General features: G+C 43.8%; 1 protein-coding gene across 8 annotated transcripts in view; it reads left to right on the plus strand.

Annotated features, from left to right (window-relative positions):
• Window positions 1-26,774, plus strand: part of Rere (arginine-glutamic acid dipeptide repeats) — a 329,621-nt gene that overhangs the window by 134,180 nt on the left and 168,667 nt on the right. For 5 of the 8 annotated variants that reach the window (XM_087660099.1, XM_087660101.1, XM_087660102.1 and 2 more), the window contains 2 exon segments: window positions 10,270-10,340; window positions 17,878-18,003. In XM_087660099.1, the coding sequence (XP_087516225.1) occupies window positions 10,270-10,340; window positions 17,878-18,003 (197 nt within the window). 8 annotated transcript variants of the gene reach the window in all.

Consider the following 26,774-nt stretch of genomic DNA (forward strand, 5'->3'; position numbering starts at 1 on the left):
AGATAGCTTCGGTTGGCCTTGGATGCAGAGTAACCCTGCCTCTTGAGTGTTGAGATTATAGGTGTGAGACACCACAAGGGTTCGCAGCTTCAGAAGTGTAATAAAACTTGACTATTACCTGCTTTTAGTACTTTGTTTAAAATGGAGAAGTTTTCAATTCTTTTTTTTTCTCTAAATTCTGATTTATTTTGTCTCAGCAGATGTTCAGAACATGGCTTTTCTGAGGTTCAGATTACTAAAAGAACATGCAAAAGCAAAGCTCTCAGTAAGTGTGGGATTGGCCCAGAGCAGCTGCAGCCCTTCATTGAAGTGTGTTGAATATAGTTTCGGGTTTATAATTAAAAAAGAAAGAAAGAAACACAAGAGCTGTCAGTGGCTAGAACAGTAAATGAAGTCTCTCATTTCCTTTCAGGATAGATAGATATTTCACTACTTTGACCTTCAAATCTGTGCTAATTTGGATTATGAAAGTGGCAGGTGGATGGCAGATTAGCACATACGATAGAGCCTGCCGTCTTCCTTTTATGTGTCACCGAGCTGAGTCATGCATGTTACATCCAAGGACACAGAGAATGGAAGTTGTAGTCTATGTAAACCATTTTCTTCAGATAATTCAGACTGCTTGTGATCCACAGTGGGCTGAAGATACACACTGGGAACCTGAGATCTCCGTATTTGTTCAGTTATGTAAAAATGAGTAGGTTTTAAATTACTCTTAAATACCCGTATATAGTACTTGGCTCAGAATGGAAAACAGAAACAACAAAACCAGCCATCTATATCAACTATATATAGCTAGAGCTGGAAAGAGCACTGCTCCAAGGGAGCAGGGAGAGTGGGCTGTGTTAGAGTAGAGACAGGTTCCATTGCTCTTAGAACTTTATGTAGATCACAGCAAAGGATAAAACTGGAAAGCCACTGCAAGTCCAAAGTAGACTCTGGACAGGCTTACATGATTTTGGTGTCAGTTGGACCATCAACAACAATTTTATAATCTGTCTATAAAATAAGAACACAGCCTTGTGTTTGACCTTCCAAAGGTGGGTCTTAGAAGAATGGTATAGAATGCTGAAATGGCTGGGGCAGTGGTAGCTCACATCTTTTATCCCAGCAGTCAGGAGATAGAGAAATTTGGATCTCTGTGAGTTCAAAGCCAGAAATTTGCATATTTAAATAAAGTGGCTTGTCATTACAAACTTTCAGCAGACCATTAGAGCCTAAAAGTGTGTGGAAGCATAGACTTGTAGACTTGGATCCTGAAATTTGGCTAGGATTATCTAAGAGGGACAGACATCTCTGGTAGGAACAGCAACAGAACATGGATCTAGCAGGGCTGGGCTGATGGCCCAGCAGTAGGGACTCTAAACCAGCCTGGATCGGTTGATTTCTCCTCCCCTCCCCTCCCTTATTCTCAAGAGAAGAGAAGAGAAGAAGAGAGAGAAGGTTTCTCTGAACATAGCCCTGGATGATGGAGACTTTCTCTGTAGACCAGGCTGGCCTCAATCTCACAGAGCTCTCTGCCCGTTTCTGTTCTGGGTGCTGGGATTAGAATTGTGTCTACGCTGATTCTGTCTGTGATGCTGGTGGTTATAGTTGGGGCAGCAGATCCTGGATGTTGATCTGATACAGTTCTTTAAGTGTCTCACACAACTGTGAGGATGTGTATGTAGGTGAAAGACTGTATGTACCTGTAAAGAAAACTGAGGATGTTTCTGTTAAGTCAGGAAGCAATTCAGTCGAGCATCCCAACACGAGCCCGGTGTTTAGTTTCTGTCTAAATCTTCATGGCATACTTAGTCTGCTTTCAATAACTATCAGCTGATCTTGACATCATGATGAACCAAAAGATATGAGAAATTATCCAACAGTAAGCAAAAGACAGGCCAGTGTGAAGCAGCCGTCATGGTAGAGCGTCTGTTTGTCCGTTCTTCAGCAAGACTTTCATTTCTCTGCACTTGGACTATAGTTAAGATTGTGGAGTACAGGAGGCAAATATTTAAATGAGATAGAACATTATATTATTGCTCATTGTATAAGGATACAATATAAATGCTTAAAAAGTGCAAAAGGGTTTGGGGAGATGGCTCAGTAGCCGCTCTTCCAGAATACCCAGGTTCAGTTCCCAGCACTCATGTGACAGCTCACAGCTGTCTGTAACTCTAGCTCGAGGAATCCAACACCCTTACCTAGAAATATATGCATGGTGGATTTTGTTTTTTGTTTTTTTGTTTTTAAAGATTTATTTTATTTATTATATATAAGTACACTGTAGCTGTCTTCAGATACACCAGAAGAGGGCATCGGATCTCTTTACAGATGGTTGTGAGCCACCATGTGGTTGCTGGGAATTGAACACATGACCTCTGGAAGAACAGTCGGGTGTTCTTAACCACTGAGCCATCTCTCCAGCCCTTGTTTTTGTTTTTTGAGCTACAGAACCTGCATGTTACAATTAGCTGTCATTCATTTCATTGAATAGAAGTATGTTCCATTTGCTGTACACTCAGGAGCCAGGCTTGACTGGTATAAATAGGTGAAATCTAAATTATCCTGACAGTCCATTAAACAGCAGCAGAAAGCCCGTAAGGAAAATGGATTCACTGTAACAAAGGAGAGAGCTAGCGTGGGCTCTGAGTTGTCCTGTGTATTTGCATCGATCACTATAAAGTCTGTCTGAAGCACTTCATGCAAAGCAGAGCCCACCTCTACCGGTGCCTCCCTGGCTCCTCCAGCCTCTCAGGACGACTTTCCTGCAGGGCGTGGCATCTTCCCTGGGAACTCAGTGCTGCTGCACTGCTTCCTAAAGGCACATCATTTGATTTGCTTCTACCTTTCTTATTTTTAGGTGATCCTGGGATGAATCCTACAATCGAGAATGTGCTGGATAAATGCTCTACCACTGAGCTGTGTATCCAGCAACACACACACACACACACACACACACAGATACACACACTTTTTTTCTTGAGACAGTACAATTGTGTATCCCAGTTTTAAAATTGTGATCCTGCTGTCTCAGCTTTCCAAAGTTATTGGATTATAGACCTAGTATGTCACCATGCTTGGCCCATGGTCCACTTTCGTTCCTTGAGTTAAAGGTCTTTCAACATTTTGATTAGTAATCAGAGCAGTCCAGTTTAATTGTCTTTTTTTATTTGTGTGTATGTGTGTGTGGGGGGGCATACTGATGTCCGAGGACATCCTTTGGGAACTGGTCCTCCTTGCATTCTGAGTGGGCTTTGAACTCAGTTCTGAGGCTTTACCTACTGAGTGTCATCTCACCGACCCTTTGGGATGGAATCTTTCCCTTCAGTTTTTTATTTTATGGTGAGCCAGTGAACTGGGATAGAACAGCTACCTGAATGTTTTGTCTTAAGAAGTCAGGTACAGTATGCTGCACAGACACACCGGGGCCTTCTCTAGGCGGGCGGGTGGGCTGGGATAACTGTGGCACTGTTAGCAGTGGCGCTGATGAAGCAGAACCTCATGGTCCATGCCAAGCAAGTGCTTTACCACTGAGCCAGCACCAATTTTAAAAATAAAATTTCTTTCTTAGGTTGCAGGGTTTTTGGTTTTTTTTTGTTTTGTTTTTTTCTTTTTTTCTTTTTTGGAGCTGGGGACTGAACCCAGGGCTTTGTGCTTGCTAGGCAAGCGTTCTACCACTGAGCTAAATCCCCAACTCCTTGGTTTTTTTTTTTTTTTTTTTTTGTTAAAGTGTACAAATGCTACCAAAATGTAAGTTATAAATTCCGAGAAATTGACTTAACTGGGGTTTGGACTTTGAATTAGCTAGAATAACTCTCATAGTAAGGGTTCAGTACAAGTTACAAGGAACATTTTGATAATAATTTGTGGAGATTAGAGCTTAAATTGCCCTTTGGGTAACGCAGGTGTTAGCCATGGTTGATATTTTGAGTATCATCATGGTATGCTTTCTGCTGCTGACAGGATGACGCTGCTTTGTCTTGTTTTGCTGTTTTCAAACCCAGTTGGCATCTGATTGTGGGAAGGGGGACACTGCACCAGCTATGCCAGACCGCCAGCAGCAGTACTGCCTCATGTTGGGGGATGATGGTCTGGGGCCACCCATTAAACACGGGAGCAGGGGAATGGAAGAGGCAGTCCATGCTTGTGCGTGCGTGTGTGCGTGTGTGCGTGTGTGCGTGTGTGCGTGTGTGCGTGTGCGTGTGTGTGTGTGTGTGTGTGTGTGTAGACCTTGACCATCGCCCCTCAGGCACTGTCTGCTTTGTTTCTGAGAAAGGCTTTCACTTGCCTTCGAGTAAACTAGGTTGGCTGAGATCCACCTTCTAGGTGCTGGGTTACAAGGGTACCTCACTGCACCTGGGTTTTGACAAGAGAATTGAACTCTGGTACTTGTATTTGCAAAGAAAGCATTTCCCAACTGAGCTGTTTCGCCAGCCCAGTCTTAGAGATTTTAATGTACTGGAAGACTTCCTGATATCTAGAAAAGAGACATGTCTAAATTTGAAAACACTTTGGTTTATTATAATCTTCTTTCCTATTCTCCTTCACCGTGCTTTTCTATGTAGACAAGAGTTCCTGTGAGCTTGCAGCATTAGAACTGATAGACATTTCAGTATGCAGATTCAGTTACCAAGAAGTTTGTAGACAATGGAGCCGCTGATCCTGACTGGTTTTTCCTTCCACTGAGTTTATCAAGATGATTCCATCAAATTTGGTGATGGTTGACAGAGTTCAAATCAAAAGCTAAGGAAATGATCGGGAAGGTATTGTCTCTCCCTCTGAAGCTGTCCACTGCTCCCACATACTGCTGCGCTCTTCTATCTAGAAGACAGCTGAGAGCCAGCCCTTTCCACCTGTGACAGAATGTTTCATGTTCTTTTTAGTGTTTGGTTAGTTAGGGTCCTGTAACTCCTAAGTCCATTTTTTCCTTTACTTGCTCCTCAGAGAAGCTCTGAGTGTCTGCCCTGAGGAAGTGGATCTCGTGGTGGAAGCCAACAGTGCAGCTGGCGTTGGCTGTGTTGAGGATGGTGACGGTAGAGGTGGCTTGCTGGAGCCCTCAGTGTACCAGTGCTTCTGGTCTGGGGTCCAGACACCAGGATTGGAGTTGTTTTCTAGCAAGTCGAGCTCCAGGTTCAAGGAGTGCTGCTGTCTCGAGAGTGAGGTAGAGAATAATAGAACTGCGTGCACTCGAGTGCGCCCCCCCCCCCCCTCCCGTGCTGGGATTGGCAAACACTTGTGTTATCTAGAGAGATACTTTCAGACTTAATTGTGCAATAGTTTACCAGCTCACTGTCACGTTGTCGAATGGTTCTGAGGGTCGGCTTCCCGTGCCCACTGCCGGGCTACCCAGCCAGCATTGCCTCTGAAAGGCTCTCTGGGAGAAGGGCTTTGTTCACAAGGAAAGGGTTTTCTATTTGAAATTCTATTAGAGTGGCACTGCCATTCTTTGCAAGGGGACGGACGAGAGAGTATTTCAAAGATTAATAGGTGGGAACACATTGATGGAGGAAGATTCTGCATGGGGCAGAGCAGTGGCTGAACACTGCCTGTGTAGTGGAACATAGCTTTAATGCTAGGGCTCACAGACCGCTTACTAAATTAGGGGGTGAAATAAGTGTCCACTCTGCTTAGCGATGAGACTGTCAGGACAGATGCTGATAGGTGCTTTGTGTACGAAATGACAGGCTGCCTGATGTGGCAGGCTATGATTTTTACCCTGGAGGAACTTGCTTCCCTGCTCGATTTACATAAACCTGCTCGTTTGCTGACTTTGGAAAAGGAGAGGCTTTTCTTTGCCTTGAGAATTTGCCTTCATGTTTGGCTGACTTCCCTCTTCAGCTCAGTGAGGGCTCTGTTTGCAGATGGCAGCATTGATTCTTGGACACAAAGCAATGTTGAGGTTGTGAGAAACAACCAGAAATATCCCTGCTCAGTGTCATCTCCCATATCATGGGTTTTGATGCTCCTGGTCACGAGCATTTCAAGTGACCCTGTATCACTGTGTAATCTGCTTTTGTGCAGAGGCTCGGTGTTAAAGTATAAAACAGTACAAACACGTCTCATTTCCAGACATCCCTGCTAAAGAAAACAGTAGTTATCCTTTGTTTTTCAGAATAATTGATAGTGGTGACAATAGCCTCATTTATTTTTTTCTGGCCCATTTCAGGCATGCTGATTTTAAGATTAAAACAGTGTATATTTGCCCCACAGCAACTGTTGGCTCGTTCTGGTGAATGCCTGCTTCCCTGTGAGTGATTTTGAAAATGTGCATTGTGCATTTAATGGATAGCATTGTCTGCTCAGAGTTGCTGCTTTTAGCAACAAAGATGAGGGGCTTTCAACATTTAAAACAAAAGGTGTCTGTAGTGCTTCTGTTGGCTTCAGGCTGTCACTCTGAGGACTATCAGTTCAGTTGACTAAATCAGTCTTAGAACCAATCAGCTTTTAGAGGAGCCATGCTTTCAGAAGTTGCACGATAGTCTTGCCAAATCACTTTGACTTAGAAGGTTTCTGGGCTCACGCATTCCACCTGTGGATTTTTGACATTGTTCTTAACTTTGCCTTTTTAAATGAACTACTTTGGGGCTAGAAGTAGAGTTTGGTTTGTCTAGCGTGCACAAGGCCCTAGGTTAGACCCCCCAGCCCTGCAAAAACAAACAGAAGGATCTACAAATAAAAACAAAATAAATGGTTTAACGCTAGCTATAAACATTTATGTAAATTGTTTAATTAAATAAGCTGTTTGATTAATGAGACCAGAGAGAAAATACTTGTAATGACTCAGTTTAACATTTTTGGTGCATGGGGCAGAGTAGCATAACAGAAAGAGCATTAAAAGAAAACTTTATTTCCTAGAGTACACTCTCCTCTTTCTCTCTGTCTGTCTGTCTGTCTTTTCTTTTTGAGTACATTGTCTTAAGATGGGTCATTTTGTTTTATAGAAAGAAAAAATTCAACTCTCTAGTAATGTTTCATTCTTCGCTCTAGCGGGGCTGGAGAGGTGGCGCAGAACCTGGCTGCTCTTCCAGCCCCACAGGGCAGCTCACAACTAACTAACATTAGTTCTAGGGGACCCAGCACATGTAGGTAAGACACCAATGCAGGTAAAATAAAATAAATAAGCCATTAAAAATCATTTAAAAAACAAAAAATACGTTAGCTAAATCTGGTTAAAGCAGACCATTACCACCCTGAATGATAAATTTGACTAAGCTTGGAAAAATATTTAACTTATGTGACCCATGATTTATTATTCTTAATGTCCACAGAATTTGTTGTCGCCTGCTCTGAGAGTGATCTTACCGGCCTCACATACATGTCTCAGCATACTGAGATTCTGATACAGTATAAGTCCTACAGACACCAGCCTGTATATTGAAATCATTTTGTAAATTCACAGCTTTGTGTCAGTGTGGTTTGCTGTGGTAATTATTTAAATTATAAAGATAAAAGATGCCTTCTATGTGGTAATTCTGTAGGTCAGCTTTCAGGCTGTTCCCTCAAGTGGTAGCCTTTCCCTTGGGCAGCCGTTCTTTAATTTAGTCTATGCGTGTTAGGTCCAGTAGAATTTGGAATACGGGGGGCGGGGGGCAACAGTCGCCCTTTCTCTTCTCTCTTAGATGTCCTGCCTTGGTGTGTTAGAGATGAACATTTCCTGAGTCCAGTTATAGCAGGACATAACTCTTCTCTCCTTTCTCTGGAAAGCTCTTTGGGGGGATTACAGGGGGTAGAGTTATTGAAGCAGAAAAACATAGAGTTCTGACTACTCTTGGACTCACTGTTTGTTCAAGGCTGACCTTGGACACTTGCTCGCCCTGCCTCCATCTCTGAAGTGCTGGAATGCTGTGTGAGCGGGGCAGCACAGCTGATGATGGAGACTTGTTAGTATATAAGTCAGTAGTGCTTTGCACTCCAGAGTAAGAGGGTCTGTGGTACATAAAGCCTTTCTCTGCGATGTAATGGGGACTCAGTGTCCCACATTTGTCCGGTCTGTCGGACCTTGGGCACACCAGTGGCATAATTAGTCTTGGATTGTTGTTGTGCTATTTCAGATCTCTGGAGATGGTGAAGAGGAGGGGGAGGGAGGAGGAGGAGGAAGAGGAGGAGAGGGAGCAGGGGGACAGTGCAGACCACATGACTTCCAGATAATGGGACATCGAGGATTGTGAATTGCTAAGGAGTGCTTACTACTCCTTTACAGAGGAGCCACAAGAAATCTTACCTCTTCTGCACTTCATAATTAGTTGTAAGCTATATGTGGTCAAAACTGGTAGAATAAAGAAAGAATAGGGTTGTCACAGAGCACGCAGATGAATTGGTATTTCTTTTGGAGGATTTATCCCAGGGGAGGAGGTGGATTTTGTGGGAACCAATCTTTGGACCTCACTTAGGAAGTTGTCGTGATTGTTTTTAAGGAAATGAACAAGCAGCTTAACTTAAAAAGAAAGGAAGTGTGGCTTTGTGGAAGGAGACAGGGAGGAGACAGGCATAGATTGCTCTCTCTGTGCTTAGGTGAGTGAGTATGTAATCGCTACCTGGAGAGTTGAACTACTGGTGCTGCATTAGTAGGTCTACAACATGGAAATTAAGAATTTTGGGCCTATTCCAAAATTGTATTAAATTTTGAGGCGGGTCTTACGGTCCTCTGCTGAGTGGTGAGATTACAGTTCTGTAAGCCACACCACTGCCCAGAGAGAGCCGCAGCTTCTCTGTGGAGATTTGTGCTGCTGCTCTTTTGTAACAAACAAGGGGTGTGAAGAAAAGCCTTAGCCATTGTGGGGAGAGTGTCACTGGAGATGCCTAAGTGCAGCAGCAGAGGTCGTTACCTTCTGCGAGCTACCCTGGGTAACTCATCCTGATCCACAGTGGTATGGGCCTTCAGGGGTTCATGATCTCTCATCTGAGAGATCAGTCGGGAACTCCGAAACCTCCATAGACTCATGTTCCTTCTCTTTCTGAAATGGCTCTGGGCTCCATTTTATGTCTCGGCTCTTAAGTATGTGGAGTTGAAATACCACCTTGCCCAAGTTGCCAGAAAGCAATTGTTCTTACAGATGCCCGTTCTGAAGGGCAGGGGAGAAGATGTGATGATTGGCTTCTGTACCCGTAGGCATTAGTGTCCCACTTCCAGATTTGGTAACTGGGAAACTTTTACTTCTTGGTGAATAATTGTCTTATAGGCAATTTTAAAAAATACGCCTTAACAGATAGTTTTTAAAAGCAGCCTTTTACCCTTCAGCTGATGTAAATAATTGTCAAATTATTGTAAAAATGTCAAAAATAATTGTCCAAGCACGGCCACGTCTAGTGTGATTGAGGAACGTGCTCTGCTCTTCTTTCTGAAGAAAATCTTTGCTTTACTTCATTCCGTATTTGATTGGCTGCTTTGGTTTTCTTTCCAGTCAAGAAATAACTTGATAGTAAATTATCCATAGGCACCAAATAGCTTTCATCCTGTAAAGCTGTGGTTATTGTTGGCAATGTGTTCAAGGCTGAGTTTTCAAGTATCTTCCTCAAAAAATACTTACTGAAAATGAAGTAGCATGTGGCAAAGCTGTTTCTCTTTCCAAAGAATGTGTCTAAAAGATTTTTGATTTGCTTTAAAGTGTGTGCCTCCTTCCCTCTGTCCTCCCAGAGGCAGGAATACAGGCAAGTGCCACATACCCGTCTGGATGTGTAACTTTGTTTTGTTTTGTTTTTTGTTTGTTTGTTTGTTTGTTGTTTTGTTGACCTGGAACTCACTCTGTAGACCAGGCTGGCCTCAAAGTCAGAGATCCACCTGCCTCTGCCTCCTGAATTCTGCATTTGCCACTACTGCCCAGCTTGATGTGTAATTTTTAGTTACGTAATTCTGTTACCTAAAGTTCTCCATCTGGATATGGGTAGTTTTGTAGGGCTTTCTTTCCCTGAGCAGAATCATTGAGACTTTTATTAGGTTTTTTGTAAACGATCAGATGCATGTTTAGAAAGAACCATTACCTTAATGCTATCTATAATTTTTTTTTTTTGTTTTTTTTTTTTTTTTCCCCGGAGCTGGGGACCGAACCCAGGGCCTTGCGCTTCCTAGGTAAGCGCTCTACCACTGAGCTAAATCCCCAGCCCCCGCTATCTATAATTTAATGTTTATTACCCAGAGGAATGTTTTTACTATTAAAAGGTACTTGCCTTGTCATTGATATGTTTATGTATTCACTTACCTAGCTGTTTATTTATGCATTATTTATTTATGGTCTTAAAAGTCTTGTCTATGGCTACTTTTTAAAAAACTTCCTTTTTCTTTTCAAGACTGCGTGTATATCGAGAGTCGGCGGCCAAACACACCGTATTTCATCTGCAGCATCCAAGACTTCAAACTGGTAAGCATTTTCCCATGTTCTGCCTCCTCTCCTCTTCCTCTTCCTCTTCCTCTTCCTCTTCCTCTTTCTGTCCCTCCCCATCTCTTTATTCGCCCCCCCCCCCCCCCAGGCTGACATCTTTGATTGCTTCTCGCTGCTTATCCACTGGTGTGTTAACCGGAGTGGGACAGTGCTATCTGCCTCTGGGCTGTGCACTGGAGTAATGTGTTCAGTGTGGCTTGTCTATGGTGGGAATGCTTTTCTGCTGTGACACACAGTGTTTCTGAAGTCTTTACTCTTTTAGTAGCTGTTGTGACAGGCTCAGGTCCTCGCTAGCGTCTCAAGTGCTTTCCTTGCTTTTAACTATTCTTAAGAGCCTGGAGCAAGGTTAGTGATTAATGCCTAGAAAAGGTGAACCAGATGCTGGTTTCCGGGGGCCACTGTAGTTTCGCTCTGATGGTGGGTATATATTATATAGCATGTCCAGTTTTAAGAGTCTCCCAGGAGCCGAGTTTGGGAGAAAGGAGTTTAGCCTAGGGTTAAGGCTGTCTGGATAGTGCTCCTGACAAAATCTTAGGCACACTTTGGGCTCAAAGTAAATCCCTGGGTGTTTGTAAAACAAACACGCTCAGGCCGAGTGAGGTGACACATAACATTTAATCCCAGTGCTGAGAGACAGAGGCAGGTAGTTCCAGGACAGCACTGCTGCACAGACAGACACCCCCCTCCCAATCCCTGTTTTCTTGGCTCAGTATTGTGTACATATGTGTACCTCACACCCATGTGTTTACCTGTTCTTCAGCATTAATATTCTGATTTTTCAAAGATTTCTCTTATTTCATGCAACACAGTTAAACATCACTATTACTGTCTTTCCCTCATACAGATAACGTGTAAAATAATGTTGAAGCAATATCCTTGTGAACTGTCTGAAACATTGTGATCTTAGAATGGGATCCTTTCACCCATGTGAGCCACAGCCTACAGTGCAGAGTAACCCTGAGTCTAACTTTGTAGCGAATGTATTGCCTTTGTATCTGTGGATGCCATATTTCCCAAATGGCGTCATTACTTGAGAGTGTTTGTGCTCACACACATTTGTGATGTTTCAGTTCACAGAACTAAGGCAGCAAAGCAGGCCAGTTGTGCACTCACTTGTAAGATTTGTTCTGTTTGAACTGCTTCTAAGGTCCCTGTCTGTTGTGCAAAGTGGCTTTGCAGCGTTGTCTTTTAAATCAGATGTTTTCTATTTAGTTTTCTTAGCAATGTGAATTTTTGCCATTTTTGGAAATGTTTTCTTTACAAGGATTTTTTTTTGCAGATACTGCCTGATACCTGAAACTTTGGGAGGTGGCCTTGTTTCCAGAAGAGGTTTATTCTGGTAGAGGCTGCAGCTGCTGCTCTTTCTGTGTGTGTTATCTGTGTGTGGGATTTTGCCGAACCAAGTACCAGTGCACCATGGAGAATATACAGCTATGAAATAAAATGATAAAGAATTTTGTTTTAGAGTCCCATCAGATTCTGAGCCCCTTTGTGCCCCCCCCACCCCCCTGAGTGCACACTCTCATGTTTGGTCAGTATTTCTTATAGACATGTTGATTACCGTGTAAGAGTGGCTGTCTCAGCAGAGGTTCCTGCTGAGGTGGGGTAATCGTTTAACAGCAGTAACCGCCGAAAGCTTCTGCTGTCAGTGTTAAAACATTCATGCTAACTGCAAAAGCAAGTGGGGCATAGGGTGCAGCATGTTTTCCGTTCCTTTTTAAACCACATAGTCTTTCGTGTGTTTCTCTTTGAGATTCCGTATTCATTGTCATATAAAAATATTAGAGATGATGAAATATTTGCTCCTAGGAGAAAGATGTTTTTCCTCCTTCCTCAGTTCTGTGTACCTCTTAGGAAAAGATTATAAGGGGTGAGAACAATCTTGACTTTTTCCTCTAGCTGACCCAGGGTATAGGAGAAATAGGCAAGCAGTGGAAATAAGCTTCCTTCCCTCCCTCCCTCCCTTCTTTCCTCTGCCTCTGCCTCTCCCTCTCTCTGTCCTCCCTCCCTGTCCTCCCTCTCCTTCTCCCTCTCCCCCTCCCTCTCCCCTGAGTTTAAAAAAGAAGAGATTGGAGTTGATTTTGCCCATAGCAAACAACATGGCAAAGCAGAAGAATAAAAAAGCTTTAAAAAGAGAATTAGCTTTGAGGTATTGCATGATACAACGTTTTTCTCCTTTGGCTTGGGGTTGTTCTAGGAGCTGTGTTCCCTCAGCATAACAGTCCTGTGCTGTGGTAGGTTGGAATATAAATAAGGTGTGTGCTGGGGTTGTAAGAGCACTGTGGGATGCTCTATGGTGATACTGCTAAAGACAGTAAAGCCAGTGAATGGAGTCATGGGGGTTAGAGCCATGGACTAGTCAATTAGACCAGAATGATTGTGTGTTGAACTCTGAAAGCCTTGGGTAGTGTTTTATGAGCTCGTTCAGTGTGTGAAGGGAAGAGTGTTTGAACTTTATGTGGAGACCTGGATTGTTTTTTTGGCCTTGCTTGGGTGTCTCTCCAGAGTTTGTGGCATGTAGAGCATGCCAGGCTATGCAAACAGCCATGTTCCTTATTCTCAGAAGTGTCCAAATATGTACAACTTTTGTGGTCATCTTGTCTACGGGATGAGCTCTCTGGCCTCTGCCTTGGCAAGTGGTTCATCGTCAGAACACACAAGGCTCTGCCGTCTACACTGCCAGGTACATTTACAGCCCACCCTCACAGGGCTGGCTGGAGGCCATGGTGCCGCAGAGCAGCAGGCTCCAAACTGAGCCAGGTCTGGAACGTTAGTGTTCTCCCCTCCCTCCTCTCCATTGTGTTTGGTTTTGGGAACAAACTTAGGTTTATTTAAGAAAAGTGAGAACTCCCAAGAGTGGAGACGGGGAGGGGCTCCAAGGGAGAAATACTCTGAAGGCAGAATTCTCAAGGGAAGTAAATTATGTGTTCTGCTGGGAAACATTGGTTCTTTTATGTTATATTCATATAGTTAACTTATTTCCAAGCCAAGAAAACTAGTTTGTTTAAATATGCAAATTAGAATTGTTCATGGAAGAAGTAGACGAGGTGAATGGACAGCGTGTGCTGACATACAGGCAGGAGGCAAGGCCATCATTATAGAAAGATGCTTCGCACCATAGTTTTCAGAACTGATTTCAAGCAGTGACTCTTCCTTGAAGCAGTGATGATGGAGATAGGATTGTAGGTATTTGTTGACCTGGCCTGAAAGTATTCATTTCTCTGAATTGGGGAAAACTGAGGCTTTACGGTAGTCGACAGAGGGGCTGAAAGGGTAAATCAGGTACTGCATTTATGATAGTAAGGTTGTTGCCAGCAGGGGCCAGCCAGCCTGCATGAGCAGAAGGCCCAGAGGGTGCTAGTGTAGCCACTCCCTCTATGTCCGCCCACGCCTCACTCCTCTCCGCTAGGTTCTAGATTATTCTGCTCTCTGGGAAGGGTGGGTCCACTTGGGCAAGATTGAATGGACCAAAAGGACCTGGAATAACACCTTCAACTTTTCCTTCTGTTGCCCTTCCAGAGGGTTCCAAGGTCACTTTATGCGTCTGGTCTTTCGATGGTTTTGTTTTGATTATTAAGGTGTACTCTATCCCAGAGTCGGTAAGGAACGTTCATGACCAGCCCTCCCACCAGCATTTGTTGGGAACTTGTTATGAGCTTTGTTGAGCCCAACCCAGGGCACTGAGGAAGCACACACTATTCGAGCACACTTCGGCAACCGTACATTTGAGTGGTCAGTTTGTGGTGTTATTGATCATCAGCCATTTTTGGAGAACACCGGATAGGATTGATAGAGAGGAAGACATAACTTTCCTGTTCTGAAAGGAGTACTTGTTTTTAGTAAAAATATTAATATTCTATAATCTCAAGTCTTAAGTATACATGAAATAATTTCTACATAGAAGTAATTGTGGATTCTGAGAAAGTTAACAGGGTGCACTGTTGAAGTGAGTTTTGACTCACTATTCAGTCCTGAGAGGGGAGTTGCTGTTGTAGTGACTGACCACAGTTTGTTTATTCCTAGCTCTGTTAATGATGGGAATGAGAGCCGTGGGAGCTCATGTGGCTATCGTCCATACTTTACCTTAAACACAAGGATGGTGTGGGTTCCCGAGATTGGGCAGTTGTTGGATTATGTATACCAAATAAAATCCCCGGGAAGGATCTGTGATTATCGCAGAGAGTACGTTAGGTAAACCCCATCAGCTCATTGTAAAACAGGAAATCTCATTTCTAAGATTAAACCTTGTCTAAATACACCTTAACATTATTAACCGTATTCTGGTGACTTGTTCGTTGAGTGACCTGAACTGTGGATGGAGGAACATGGTGTTGCATTCTCTGTCTACCACACAGCAGCCATTCTCATGGCTCTGACTATGGAATAACCAAGGACTTCCAGCTGCTAGTTACCTTAGATCATGTCACACCTTGCTATGTATTTTCTTGTTATGTTTGAGCGGCTTTGGGGGGCAGGGTTGGAATTTCTCTTTGAGCTCTAGTATTCAGAAGCCACTCCAAAACACTGTTATCACCCATAGCGTTTTATTCCTGCATCCCTGACAGTGCAGCAAGAGAGAACCGCAGGGAGTTGACCGTCAGCCGCAGCTCTGCACCGGTGACTTAGCGGACTTCTGTACTGGGTACGGCTGTTCTAGTCCTATTTGGCTGTTGTGATTGTAGCATGGATATACAGTGCACGGGCATCTGGGAAATGCTTACTCGTTTTAGCGGTAGGTCAGTATCACATTAGAGCCTTCTTTTCAGTGATATGGGGTGGGACCAGAAATCTTCATCAACTCGAGCTTGTGTAATTCAGAAATTGGGATGTGTTGTTTTGGGGCTGAGATGAATGTTGGTAGGCTGAGTATGTTGGTAGTGTGAATTCTGACTTCAAGTTTTCTGATTCTCATTTCTGATCCATTAGTTGCTGCCTTTGATGATCTTAGTTGGGATAGGGAGACACACACACACACACACACACACACACACACACACACACACACACACACACACACACACTCTTGCTTGCGACCTTGCAAGTAGGTCATATTTAGATGGAAAGTCAAGCATGAACATTGTCTAGGATGGGGTCTGCCTCTCGGATGTTGGCGTTTCTGACATTTGTCTCCTTGTGTTGTGATTTGTTTCGTTTGTTTAAAGAATTGTTGTCTAGTATTGTGCATAGGCAAAAGAATGTAAAGAAGATGAATCGGTGCCAAACTCTTCTTCTAGAGCCTTCCTTTTTTTAAGGCACCCATACTTGCTTTAAAAATTTTTTTTAAGGTCCTTAGGTATTGGGATTCTGGTTATATACTATTACCAAGATGTACAGGGATGTAGTCTTAGCACGTGTAGTTTTTATAGTCAAGAGATGTGAGCTAGAATTAAATTCTCCTGTGTGGAGTTGGGAGAATATAGTCAGAGGCTGTTGGCTGGCCACACTGCTCTTTACTTACAGAGATCTCAGATGTTTTCTTCAGTTGCCACATCTTTTTGTGTATGTGAATGTCAATTCAGAAACGGACAGAGAAGTATCCACCGAAGTAGAAATCAAATGAAGCTGCGGGAGTCAATCTCAGAACTCACACTCCGTTTCCTCACCCTTCAGAGGTGTCACTGTCAGCAGTGGGCAGACCAGGCTGTTTGGAGCTAAAGTTTTAATGTTGCGTAATTACTTCAAAGCTGGATAATTAATTTTCTCTTAATTTAGTTGGATTTTAGGACTGTCAAGAAGTAATTGAAACTTTGCTTAATTGTATGTATTTCTTTAAAATATTTACCTCGAAATATAATTTATTGAACATGTTATCTTTATGAAAATTTTCAGTGTGGGAAACTGCATATTCTAGTTTTTCTCAGTGGGCTTATAGAATTCGAGGCAATGATATTTCGAGAGGTCTACTGTGTAAGAATATTGCTGAAGTCTTGTTCAAAAATGACCCTTATAACTGGAAATTTACAATATATATATATATATATACACACACACACATACATATATGTGGGTCTTTGTATTAATGATCAGCTCAAATTGGCTCAGATATAATCTGTGTTTTCTGATTTATATGATCAATAAGTTGCCTTTAAAGACTGGTTTTCCTTACATGCTTAGAATGTTGTAATTGCTTGAACTGTTTATATATTTAAAACAAAGTGTTGAGAATTGTTCTCCTAGGTTTTTAAAAGTTCCTAAACTCATAATTTGAATGGAGGATTTGATACTTAAATTTGAATTTTGGTTAATCGAATTCTTGGCAGAAGAGATTAATTAGATATTGTTTTATTGTTTATTGTGAAAAAATGCTGAGTGCACTCTACACTGGACTGTATTACACACAGTTGCGTGTTCTACTTGGACTTTACTGTGCTCTGGAGTCATGGAAGTTATGTCTCCTAAAGCCATCTACTGAGGTGTGGTAAGAAGGAGAGACTCCACAGAGAATGAGTTAAAAAAAAAACACCCAACACGTAGTAAGATACCAACAGATGCAATAGTAAAGCTTACTTGATTAATTCTTAAATAACTGTATACAACAAGTTCTTATAAGTATTTGAGTCTTGTGGATTCTTTTTAAAGATCATTTAGCACCACATGAAATTGGAGAGGTTGAGCTTTTATAAGCTGTGTGTGCTTGAGTGTTTGAAAGGTGCAACTTGGAGCTCTGTCTGAGGTGTCTCTTGTGTTTAAGGGACAGTACTGGCTTTCAGAAGTTGCTTTTTATCCTTCCGCTGGTTTTAGTGTTTTTAGGGTTTCTTTTTCAAAAGGCTTCTCATACGTGATAAGCTGATTTGTGGGGAGCAGTATGGAGAAAGGTTTCTCTGTCCTGCCTTGACTGTCCTGGAACTTGAATGTAGACCAGACTGGCTGCAAACTCAGAGGTCCACCTGCACCTGTCTCCCAGATGTTGGGATTAGTGGCATGCCACCACCGAGTGGCTGCAGGGATGATTTTTTTTTTTTTTTGTTAGTTATTGTCCCGTTAGTTATTCGGACATTTTGAGGAAATTCCAATCCGTTCAGTACACTTGCTGTCCTGTCCTAAGCTGCTGTCTGCCCTTCAGCTTTGCACAAGTAGACAAGGGACTGCAGGAGGCAGCAGGACCTCATGCACGTGTGCATAGAAGCTCTTCTGAAAGCTCAGTGTGTCTGTCCGTCAGTCAGGTTTTCTCTCTCTCTCCGTGTATCTGATACCGTGGAATGCTGCTTTTATGATGAGTCAAGCCTGCACTGTGCTTTGGCACTGAATTACCTTGGTTATTTTGAGGGGCACACACCATACGCTTAAGATGGTCTCAGGTTAAAATACAGAGCCAGAAGGGCCATGCAGGTGCTGACACTGAAATGAAAAAGCAGCTTTGACTAGTGTGGGAAGATTAACTCCACCGTGGGAACACATTTTCAGGGGCTCTCTGCTCTTTCTGGACCCTCGCGGACACCTGCTTGTGTGCTGAGTGCCCCTAGTTACCAGGATGGAGGTGTTGGGCACCTTAACTTAAAACTGTTTTCTCTTTTAGGTCCACAACTCCCAGGCCTGTTGCAGATCTCCAGCTCCTGCTTTGTGTGATCCCCCAGCATGCTCTCTGCCGGTGGCATCACAGCCACCACAGCACCTTTCTGAAGCCGGGAGAGGGCCTGTAGGGGTAAGGAGAATCCCGTTTTTAAAAGCTATCAGTATTTTATATCCCATAGGGTATAAAATAGGACATTACCTCCCTTCCCAGAGCCCCTTTAAAAGTGTGCTGTATGCTATGTGTTTGTAAAAGAGTAATAAGTACATGCACAGAGGAAGCACAATACGGGACTTACCTTACCCCTCTAGGACAGGTCCAGACGTGAGTGGGCTCGGTGGAGGGTATTTTGGCACCAGCAGAGAGCATGCTGGGCTGCTGCAAGGAGCAGGAGCTGGCAATCAGCAGCGAGTATGGATGTTGGCAACTGAGATGGGGGTAAGGGGGTAAGTTTAAGTCCAAGTGTGGAATGTGTGTTTCCTAAGGCTCTTTGGGGACCCCAGGCCCACAAAGCTAAACTGTTTTGCCTGCACAGGGGTCACAGTGTAGAATGCTATTCACACACAGTGAGGCTTTTCTGTAGTACTAGTCAAGGAGCCCTTGAGTGGACTGAGGATGGCTCTGCCTCTCCTGGCTGTGCCCTGGCAATTCCTCTGCGACTTGATGAGCAGAGGTGAGTGTGAGATGCAGGAGGCAGTGCTGGTGCCCAGGGCGGCTTTTCTAAGTGCCGTAGCTTCCCGTTTGTGAACTGTGTCACTTGGCGTCTTTTCGGAGGACTTTAATAGTAACATTTCTAGAATGTTAACAGGAGCATCCAAGACTATCACTAAAGAAGCCCAATTAGACTGAACTAGAAAATAATACAGGAGAGCAGTCATTTCACATACACAGGGACAGTACCAGACACTGGTAGTATAGGGTCAGTTATTTAGGTGCAGTGCAGGGTCACTGTCCTGGCACTAAGAACTCTGTGTGCATTTATAGCGCGTGGGCGTGCTTCGTGAGGAGGATTAGAATCCTGAGCTGCACCCTTTGGCATGTCAGTATGATCTAGGTAGACAGGATGCACGTGCCTCCTAAGAAGTGTAGAGAGTGTAGAACGTAACCATACTCTTGTGAGAAGATGCAGGACATCTCGGAGAGCACATGTGAGTGGTGCTGAGGTAGAGATGAAGGTGTCAAATAGAGCTGAAGTCTCAGAAGATTGGCGGCTGCACTGGGCAAGGTTTTGATGGGCTAGCAGGAGAGAGCTTTTGAAGGCTTAGAAAGAATCCAGCTGAGCGCTTAGAAGCCATTGTTTCAGAAGATTCACGGTAAGGGTGTGCACTGTATAAAAGGGAATAGGGCTGTCTCCTTGTGTGCAAGGGAGAACACGCCCATAGAGATTGCTGTCAGTAATTATAATAAGCCGGGTGTGGCTGCACATGCCTGGATTCTCAGTACTGGGACTGAAGGCTGAAACGGCATTCTGAGTGCGGCTGTAGAGTAAGACTTGTTTACCACTCCTCCATCTCCACCTCCCAAGTGTAACAGAACCAGGAGGAATGCTTAAAACAACACTGCCAGTTTAAATGGTTGCTGAAATCACTAGGGAATCAGACCCCAGCAAAACGGATTCCTATGGCAGCCTTGGATTCTTGAGGTAATAAGCACACACAGTGGAAGGTAGAGCCTGATCCAGGGGGTAAAACCCTCAGCACTGGAGAGTTACATCCTCCAGGGACAAAACCAGTGCATCTGACTGCTTCTTTGTGAAGCTTCAGTCAGACATATCGTTCTTTTATATATCCGAGAAATATAGTTTACTTACAGGCTGGTTCATATATTTGCTCTGATCAATGTGATGTTAGTTTAGACTCTTTTATTTACTGTGGTACTCACCGAGATTGGCTGAAAGGATTTTAAATTTGCCCATTTTACACTGATTTTTTTAGTAAGCTTTCTATATTAGCCTTAGTGATGATCAGTATTGCTGTTTTTCTGCATCCGCTGAGGATTTAAATTCATTATTAGCAGAGTCCTTGGATGGCATTCTCAGTGTAGATTAGAGAAGAGTCGATAACATGGTGATCAGTCTTCCTTGAGTCAGATGCTGCTGCATAAGGCTAATTGTATTGATTGGTCTTTAATGGTTTCATGCTGCCAAAGTCATTCTTGCTGGATCCAGTTGGCAGAACCCCCATTCTCATGTGGAGCCCCCATAAATTTTGCAGGCACACAGATCTAGAATAGTGTAATGAGAGAGCTGCTCGGAGAGAAAATTGATTACAGGGTTGCAGACAATGTCATTAATGTTCCTTCTCATGATGCACTAGACGGCTTTGCTAACAGACTATTTTTGTTATTTAGTTTTAGAGGATAACATTCATTGCATCATAATTTAGCTTTCTCTGCATATGCAGCCAGCAGCTGATGCACAGGCAGAGTGTGGGGTTTTCTGTCCTCTGTGCAGTGAGGGACGCTCAGGCCAAAGCACGGCTCCTTTGTGTTCGGGTTTGTCTTTCCATTAACCCCATGCTGCTCTCCTTGACCTCTACCGGATGTTCTGAAGGACATGCTACATGCTGCTGTGAGACAATGCTCTGACCAAAGCATTGTAAGGAGGGCCTACATGTAGTTGGAAAGTCTTGACAACTTGAGACCTACAGCACCGTGCCCAGCCAGCTTTCTCTGTCTTCTTCCCCCCGCCCCCCACCCCGTTTCTGCAATCTGGGACTGGAGCCCTTGGAATGCTGTTGCCTACATTCAGGGCTATCGTCTCATTTCAGTTGTCCTCATCTAGATAATCACTCTCAGACATCCCAGAGGCGGGTATCCTAGGTGATTCTAGATCCTTCAAATTGGCAATCGGCATTAACTGTTACAGGTTCCTGTGCACCATTTATTGTTATATTATTGTTATTATTATTGGGACTAGGTCTCATTGGGTTACTCACTTTCTTAACTTTTGAGCTCGTCAGCCTCCCAATGAGCTTTGACTAGAGGCACACACCAACATACCACACTCACCAAAAGGTTAGTGTGTGTGTGTGTGTGTGTGTGTGTGTGTGTGTGTGTGTGTGTGTGTGTGTGTAGGGTGACAGGTGCTCTGAAGGTGGAGTTAGAGATGATGTGCCTACTGTGGGTGCTGCTGGGACCTCAACTCCAGTCTTTTTTAAGAGCAAGCCATCTCTCCAGTCCAAGAACAAAGGGTGTCCTGCTTGCTGTCCGACCTTTGGTGGTTCTGTTAAAGCCGCGTGCTTTCTGAAGCATAGGGCTGCTATAGGTTCCCTGCATCTGGGTCATTGTCTAGATCTAACACTAGTTCTACTCAGGTGTGTTACAGCCTGCTCAGCCTGGAAAGAGTTAAATGTTGGTATTCATGTCATGTGAAGTGTAGTGTTAATGTCCCAGATTAACCTCTTGTTGTCAGCAATACAGATCCATCTACATTAAAGTAAACTGGGAAAGCATTGATTTGCCATTGTCCAAGCAATGGCACTAGATTCTACTTGACTATTTAGAGACGGTGTTTAAAGAAGGCCTATGGAAATCATAAGGGAGAGTTCTCAGGTCAGCTTTATGTTGACTGATGGTTTCAGAGACTATAAGCTGTATAGGTGACAAAAACTCTTAACGTTTTTATTTAATGATGTCAGTAGGATTTCTGGAAGCATTTGTAGAGCTGTGCTTCATAGAAATGGGATTTCTGGCTGGCGAGGTGGTGGCGCATGCCTTTAAACCCAGCACTCCTGTAGGCAAAGGCAGGCAGATCTCTGAGTTTGAGGACAGCCAGGCCTACACAGAGAAACCCTGTATCAGGTAAAACAAAACAAACAACAATAAAAAGCAAAAACAAACGAAGCAAATGGGATTCTGGGCGGTGGTGAAAGAGCTCGTGTGCTTTCAGTTCTGTGGAGCCTGGATGCCTCCCCCCAGCTCTGTAGTATGTCTTCTTGCAGTTTATAGATGGCAAGCTCAGGTTATAGTTTTGCAAACTGTAGAAAAGAGCCTACTTTTTGACCTCTTCTTTTCCTCGTTTACCTTGCTCTGCTGGGTTCTGGGCCCCTCTTCTTCTGCAGTGGACACGCTCCTCCCTCAGAATCCTTCTGTTCTGTCCTGCTTGCCAGCTTGTGCCTTTCCCTCTGCTCAGCTGCTGCGTCTTAGTGCTTTCTGGTGGGGACCCTGGGGTGGGGGTCATTTGTGGTTTTCATTTGAAACTATTCCTCCATAGCAGTGACACCTTTCACTCCTCATACTGTAGTGCCTTGTTCTGTAATCACGTGACCTGATTTCTCTGAGAATCCGTGTGCTCACTTGTGAAACTGCAACAGCAGCAGCGACGACCGTGATGGCGAAGGTGAAGAAGAATTCAGCAGTCCTAGTCAGTCCCCGGATTGCTATCTTTCCCAAGAGTGTCCCAAGAGATTCTGGGGATGTGGGTTGATAACACCAATCACAGAGAGAAAACCCTTATTTTCCGAGGAGGCTGCAGGTGTGAGCTGTAGTGGGGGGCTTGCCCAGCAGGTTCTACTCCCCCAACATTTAAAGTAAGCGTAGACTTTGTGTTTACATCCCACACAGTTGTGAAAGGCAATTTGTAAGATCATTTCAAATCAAACCTCAAAATTAAAAGAATCCTCAGTGCCAACATTAGTTCCGTCAGGGTGGCTGGTATTTCTTTCTGAGTAAACAGTTGCCTGTGGTGAAACAGACGGCTTTTAGCTCAGGCTGTTGGGAGCACCCATGTCACTCATGTACAGACTACACTGCTGGGTTCTGCCGCTCTTTGCCACCCTTACTGTGTTCACTTGTATGAACACTGCGCCTGGCACAGTGCTGCTGGTCAGCAGCACCAGCTTGTGTCTGACCGCCATTGTGTGTAAGCTTTATTCTCACCCCCCCCCCCAATTTCTTTCTCTCTCTCTCTCTCTCTCTCTCTCTCTCTCTCTCTCTCTCTCTCTCTCTCTCCCCCTCCCTCCCCCTCCCTCCCTCTTTCTTTCTTTCTTTCTTTCTTTCTTTCTTTCTTTCTTTCTTTCTTTCTTTCTTTCTTTCGGGTGAAAGTGGGTTTCTCATGCTGGAGAGATGGCTCAGTGGTTAAGAGCACTGACTGCTCTTCCAGAGGTCCTGAGTTCAAATCCCAGCAACCACATGGTGGCTCACAGCCATCTGTAATGTGATCTGATGCCCTCTTCTGGCCTGCAGGCAGAATGCTGTAAATATAATAAATAAATAAACCGTAAAAAACAAAAACAAAAAAAAAGAAAGAAAGAAAGTGGGTTTCTTTCTGGCTATCCTGGAACTCATTTGCCTCCCAAGTGCTGGGATCAAAGTCGTGTGCCACCTCGCTCAGCTAGGTAAGGCTTATTTATAGTCAAATTAGAGTTTGCTTGTTTCCTTGTTTCTTAATTGAGACCAGGTCTCACTGTATCGCTCTGGTTGTCCTAGAACTCACCGTATAAACCAGGCTGTTGTCAAACTGACAGAGATCTATCTGCCTCTGCCTGCCTCCTGAGTGCTGGCATTAAAGATGTGTGCGCCAATATGCTAAGCTATAATCAACTTTTTGCTTTTGCTTTTCAAGACAGGGTTTCTCTGTAGAACTTGATTTGTAGAGAAGGCTGGCCTTGAACTCAGAGATCCACCTGCCTGTGCCTCCTGAGTGCTAAGATTAAAGGTGTGTACCACCACCAGCCAACTTAAAATCAAATTCTTAATGGCTCTGAACTTGGTTGAATTGATCACTGTATAATCCAAAACACTGATTTGTTGAGAAATTTAAGATTTACTTCAAAATGACAGCAGTTCCTTCATCCCACCCCAAATATTGAGCAGTCATTGTACCTGGCATGAGGTGACCTCGCTGCTTCGTACTGTCTTCTTGGCTGGCTTGGGAGAAGCCTGCGCTTCATGTTTTGGTTGTTGAGAATTGAGTTGAGTGTTCGTTCCACTTACGAGATAGAATAAAACAGCACATTGTTTTCGATAATTGAGAAAGGTTTTGGTTTGTGTTTTATATGGTATTGCACCTGCTGTTTCCATCTCGATGGTCAGTCTTAACTTGCACAGTGAAGCAGACTTGTTAACCAACAGCTGGGGATGTGCAAGTCTCTGGTGCAGAATCACAAGCATTCATGACAGAAACAGGAAACGGGATTCCTGGCAGCCATATTTAATCTGAAGCAGTGCTATTAAGGTTACAATGGCCCAAGTAGGAAGACACATGTATGAGGCCAAGGAGTCTATAGGAGGGATGAAAAATGACAGAGAATTCTAGGCTACTGTTTGAGAAATCGTGTGTCAGGAAGGTGCTGTGGCTAAATTCTTGATGTTGTCACTGAGCTGTGAGGCCGAAGATAAAGCATCCCCCTCTGCTGAGGACAGAATCAGTGCCTACTCCTGGCTGTGCTATTATTAAGGGCTCCCTCCCCACGTTCCATTCTGTGGGATTTGCCCATGGTGTAGGGAGATTTGTGAGGCACTGTATTGAAATCAGCCAGAGAATCCCTTTGGACAGTTCCCTCCCACTTCACTGTGCTCTTGAACAGATTTGTGATTTTCTTTGTCTAAATGTCTTTGTATATTCCGTAAGTTATCTGTTGGGCACACACACTATCCCCACCCCTTACTTATGTTTGTTCTCTGTTTTCAGCTGTTGATGCCTAGCTGACAGATTTTTTCCGTGATACCCAAGTACCACACACATTGGGCATATTTCATTACCCTGCAATACCGTTTAAGCTGTGTTTAACTGTAAATTCTTGCCTCATGATGCAAATTAAGTAGAAAGTCAGGCTGGCGTACCGGGTTGCACAGGCTCCTGTCATCAGCTGCTTGGAGGCGAAGGCAGGACTGTAAGTTTAAGGCCTGGCCTGGGGATTAAAGAGGGATGCTGTAATAAGAAAGAAGCTAAGGGCTGAAGAATAGAAGCCTTCACACAGTGTGTTTGGCCACTGCATCTACTCAGGGAACTTAGAACCTACCTATTCTGTAAGGGAGATGAAATGGCTTCAATGCTTCAAAACTGGTAGTGTGATGATCATAGTTTTTGGTGGAGGTAACATTGTTGCTGAGGGAAGGGTTTTTTGTTTTTTGTTTTTTTTTTTTTTTTGTCTTAACCCTCCAAGGGCAAGGCTGAGTTAGAGACATTTCCAGCAGAACCAGAAGGCAAGGCCAAGCCCAGTAAAGAAACAAGAGGTGACTACCTTAGATAACTGCTCAGAGTTTAAAGTCTTTTCTCTGCTGTACCTAGGAGCTGATTGTGTAGGAAGGTAGACTCACAAGGAGAAGCAGACAGAGAAAGAAAGCATTGAAATGTGTGCATCCAGGGCAGTGGCAGTGGCTTGTGTGCACGGCCTCTTGCCTGGTGTGTGCAGCACTACAGGGAGGCTGTGGTGTTTGGGGAATCCGAGGTTTCCCTGGACAAGTTGACCTTAGTTGGCTTTGTGTGAACAGTGTAACTTGTAATTGCCTGGCTCATACCCAGCTAGTATCGCATGCCACCTCACACTGGCTGCTGTTGAGTCTGTCAATTGCCTATGGAAGATAGAGGAGTCTTAGCTCTTGTGTCTGCCTGTCCACATGGTCTGCCACCTCCTCGAGTTGGTTGTTTTCACTGCCAACCTGACTTCAGAATGCATTTAAGTTGTATTTAGGATGCATTTTGGTTGGTGGAGTAAATGCAGGACACAGGTGGCTGTCCAAGTGGGGGATGCAGCAGGCTGGCTCCTGTACATTGCTATCCTAGTAATTCAGAGTACACATTTAAAATGCTCAACTTGCTTTGTTAGAGTGTTCTAATGGTAGTTGGAGTTCTTATAAGCGTATTATTATAACTGGGTAGACATATCACCCACTCACATTGCAGAGGACACTCAGTGGTCCTATTTACTACTTGGATGAAATGGCCCTTCCTCTGCTTGCTCTTAAGAAAATAGGGATTACTTTTATGATGTCAGACAAAGAAGTTGAGTTTTCTAGAAAAGGACCTAGAATATTTTTCATTTCATTGGCTTCTTGTTTGAGTTATAATCTCAGAGACTTGTTTTTAAAATGTAAACAATGTCACATTAAAAGTGTACTTCATTATGAATTAAATGGTTAAGTACTTGCTGTTTTAACTACTGCTAGGAGTAGTATGAGGCCGGTTCCCTTTCCCCTTTACAGACGGATCCTGCCTCAGGCACCTGCCTTGTCTGGTAATGCTTGTGGTCTTGTGGGTTGCTGAGGTTGACGTTTTCCTGTGTTTGAGCAGTGCCAGCATTGAGTGCCAGCCCTGCTTCCACAGCCTGCCACTTGGATTCATCTCTCTAAAGGAATTCCTTTTCTTACTCAAACTGGGTTTCTTCTGGGGCTTGAACCCGGGATCTTGCCAGGGCTAGGCAAGTGTGCTATACTCTATGACTGGACAACTACATCACAAGTCCTTCTGGTTCCCTCAAAGGTACGGGTAATACCAGTGCAGGTCTCTAGTTATTTGTCATATCGACGTGCATCTGACATACTGATTGAGGATCTTTTGTATCTGGGTCAGTTCTTTTCTAGGCCAGTCTTCAGTCTGCTGAAGTGAAGCTATAATCCAGGTGCTTGTCAGACTGGAGACTGCTTCCTGCCCCTCTAGAGAGAGCTGTCATGTTTTGTGTAGTTGTCCAGTAATAGGTATACATTACCTATTGATGGATGCTTTTTCTTTATTCTCTCTCCTTGGGAATTTTTAAAGATTGATTTTTAAAATGTGTGGGGTTTGCGTGTATATTTATGTACCATCTGGGTACCTTGTGCCCAGAGAAACTAGTTAGCGACGGTGCTGAACCACCATGTGGGTGCTGGGGATTGAACCTGGATGCTGTGTAGGAACAGCCAGTGCTCCTAAGGCTGACATCTCTAGCCCCTCTTTCCCCTTTTTTGGAATAGAAATTTCACAG

Source organism: Rattus norvegicus, chromosome 5 (genome assembly GCF_021556685.1).
Source record: "Rattus norvegicus strain SHRSP/BbbUtx chromosome 5, alternate assembly SHRSP_T2T, whole genome shotgun sequence".
In the NCBI taxonomy this organism is placed as follows: domain Eukaryota; kingdom Metazoa; phylum Chordata; class Mammalia; order Rodentia; family Muridae; genus Rattus; species Rattus norvegicus.